Below are 3,746 nucleotides of genomic sequence, written 5' to 3' on the forward strand. Positions count from 1 at the left end.
AATATAAGTCTTCCAATCAATAATAAATGTTTAGGATTAAAAAATTAAGAGTGAATTATATTGACACCCAGTTTTTGTAAAATTACGTCATATATTTTAAGTGTAATTTCTTAAATAAAAATAGTGAAAGATATAATTAAGTCAAAACGAAATATGTTATATTGTAAAGACAAGTTCAAATAGTATAAGTTTGACGTGTATTCATTATTTTTTATTCATTACAAACTACATCAATAAGTCAAAAGAGGTGTTTAAATTATTCTCATATTATATTGTAACAAACCAAAATAAAAAATAAACATCGACTTTTATACTATTTGGACCTGTATTCATAATATATGATATTATTCTCATTTTTTCTTTAAGAAATTACACTTATGGGGTAGTCAGTATAACGTATATATATAATTAGGGTGCTTTATGTAAGTTTTAAAAAAGTCAAGATGGTTTGTATAATTTTACTAAAATTCAATGAGTATCAATATAATTTACTCAAAAATTAATTATTTATCACATGTGCATGTACTATTTATTTACCAACAGGTACAGGTCATAAACTAATATCAGCAGGTATTGTAAATGGGTTTTCAAAAAATACCAGTAGTACATACGAATGGGTACAGATATTATGGTAATCGTCCCTGCAAATACGCGTTACTTATATGATTAATATATTATATTTAATTAAAATAAAAACTACGTTATTATAATATCAATTACATGATATATTTTTTTCTTTTACTATGTTTACATATTTTATTGAGTTTGATAGTAAAACACCCTACAAATATTATTACATTTGTAGAAACACCCATGTTTTACAAAGAAAATATTTACTTTTAGTTAAAGAAATAAGAACAAAAAATCACAAATAGAAAGCACCAATAAATTTAGCATTTTTGCCAAATATTCAATCAAAAGATACAGCAATAATTAAATTTCATCTCATATGCAACATAATAGAAGTAAAAAATTTAAAATTCATTTATAACATAGGGAACATGCAGGTACCTGTTATGCCCGCCATGTACTAAGAAATACCCGCGCGTGGGTACCCGTACAGGTACGGACACCTATGGGTAATGTTCTAATATTTTAAAACGGTAGCAGACAGCTACTACCCGTATCCACCCGTACCCGTTGCCATCCCTACACAATAGCACACTCACTCCATATCCCACAATTTAAAAATAAGTAGAATATGAAAACGAACAGATAAGAATTTCAATTACCAGAAATATATTTGAAACACAATCAAAATTCAACAATTTAGTCGACTGACCAGGATTCATTTTAATCGAAATATTCTAGAACAAAACAACTTCTCATTTCAGACACTAACAACAAACTAAAAGAAAGACCTAATCAAACAAGCTGAATCCCATGTCATCATCACTTTCCTCCTTGGCCTCCTCCTGCGAAACAAAAAATTAAAGTTAAAAAATAACCGCAAAGAAACCTTGTTTACGAGCATAACTGCACAGCTAAATTAGCTTTGTAGACCAGAAATTGTGTTATAAGATATGTCCTGAAAAAAAACAGAATACATAAAAAAGAACAAAAATCCAAGTAATAAGGAAGAACTAGAACAAAGACATCAAATATCTCTGCAGTGCTCGCTATGGCAGATTAGTATAATGAATAAGGTTACTGATGGTAGATTAAATATAAAAAACTTAGATGCAGGAACGTTATGTTTAAACAATAGCTGCAGCTTGCGTATCAAGCAATCATTGTTATATAAACTGATATAAAAAAACATAATCTCAAGCTATATTCAAAAACAGTAGTTTTTACTCAAAAACTATCACTTCAAAGCATGCATAGCAAGCCCTCTATAATTGCCCTCTGCTCTATACTAAATATTTATTCATATTAATTACTTATGTATAACTAAAAATAAGTAGCTACAAGTATCAAACAGAAAATTGCAAATTGTAGACTGAAACAGCGACCGTCACTAAAATCTTAAGTTAGTTAAAAAAAATCAGCTCAAATATCTAGAGAAACCAGAAAAATTAAAAAGCAAAAATATAACAAAACTAAGCATACCACAATAAAGAGGATGATGTTGTACTATCTACAACCTTTGTTGAAATTTTAAATTATTTTAAAAGCAAATAACATTTAGTGTAACTGCATCCTGATTACATATATTAAATTCAAATAGATGATGAACCTTTTTAGATGGGTCAAATTATTTTCTATAATAGGGAAAATCAGTGTCAATTCTAACAAATATCCACATGCTCTCCCTAGAACACCACATAGTCATTAATCAAACTTCACAACATCAATCTTTAGTTGCTTTTCTTCATAAGCGGTGCAATTAAAGTATATTCTAAAGATCTAAACCTCTATTTTGTCCCCTGTAGTGTGCATATAAATTACATCCGCAAATTTAACTTCAATAGTCCGTGTACAAAAAATTTACCAAGTCCAAATACTCACTGCCACGTCTTTTAAGATCCATAACAAAAATCACAGAACTATCACATTATAATCTCTATAATTGGTTAATGATGTAAACAACTTCAACCATAACACAACAAAATTAAACTTAGTCCATACTCAATAAAATATAATTCACCAATATATAATTTGTAATATATGAGTCATACCTTCTTTTCCTCAGCAGCTGGAGCTGCGGCGGCAGCACCACCACCAGCGGCGGCAGCAGGTGCAGCGACGGCAACAGCAGCAGCACCGCCTCCGCCGGAGTTCAAGATGAGGTCATCAATGTTCCTCTTCTGAGCAAGCTTAGCAAACAAGCTTGGCCAGTATGATTCAACGTTCACGTTCGCTGCCTTCAACAAAGTGGAAATCTTCTCCGCCTAAAATAAAATAGAAAAGAAATTGAACAATTATAATTAGAACAAAGAAACATGCAATTGAAATCGAGATCTAGAAATTGGAGAAGTGAACTCACGGTGATTCCGATTTCCTCGTCGTGTAGGATCAAGGTGGCGTAGGAGCAGGCCAACTCGCTGGAACCCATTTCAGAGCGCACGAGATTAATCGCTGTTTGAACGTGGCAAAGATACGAGATTAGGGTTTTGGAACGAAGTTGTGAAATGAATATATAGTGTTGACAGAGAAGTAGGGTTTCATTCGGTTTGGATCTCATTACATGGGCCTGGGTTGGGCTAAACCCACTTATGACGCAATTAGATGTAGATTTTAATAAAAAAAAGAAAACGTAAGGATACACATTATGATTGTTTTTTTTACCGCCCATGGTATTTTTTAGCTTTTTGAGTAATAGATTAATCATTTTTTAGGTGTGGTACATAGTTGTCCTTTCTGACAAATGTCATTTCCAGAAATCAAACATTTAATATTTTGATCATATTAAAGATCAAATGATACATTAATAAATCAATATTTTATTGGTATACATATTATCATTTGAGTATGCATATTATTAATCTTTTATTATTATCATTTGAGTTTGGAGTCAATTTGTATTCAAACACCCCACTATTATCAACTTACTTTTCTAAATTAATTTGTCACCAAATTAATTATGGAAAGATTATATTTTCCAACAACTTAATCATTCAAAGAAACATGACATTGTAATATTTTTACATCAAATATTATAATTATATATAAAGTTATGAAAATGTTAAATTTTTAAAGATTTTCTCTGCTAGTAAGTATCATTCTTATGGTTTGAACTTTAACCTTATATGTTATGAATGTGGATCCAGCATACTTACAACATCGGAGCAACTCCTTATTGG

The 3,746-nt window shown here is 30.4% G+C and overlaps 1 protein-coding gene across 1 annotated transcript; it reads right to left on the bottom strand.

The window, feature by feature from the left end:
• Positions 1–1,331: 1,331 nt before the first annotated feature.
• Positions 1,332–2,977, bottom strand: LOC109340298 (60S acidic ribosomal protein P1-like; the record flags this gene model as incomplete). The annotated part of the gene is given in 3 exon segments (XM_019577952.1): positions 1,332–1,415; positions 2,622–2,834; positions 2,930–2,977. Coding segments are annotated over 3 exon segments (315 nt in total), but the record flags the coding sequence as incomplete, so codon positions are not given.
• Positions 2,978–3,746: the final 769 nt, after the last annotated feature.

Source organism: Lupinus angustifolius, unplaced genomic scaffold, assembly GCF_001865875.1.
Source record: "Lupinus angustifolius cultivar Tanjil unplaced genomic scaffold, LupAngTanjil_v1.0 Scaffold_157_35, whole genome shotgun sequence".
In the NCBI taxonomy this organism is placed as follows: Eukaryota; Viridiplantae; Streptophyta; class Magnoliopsida; order Fabales; family Fabaceae; genus Lupinus; species Lupinus angustifolius.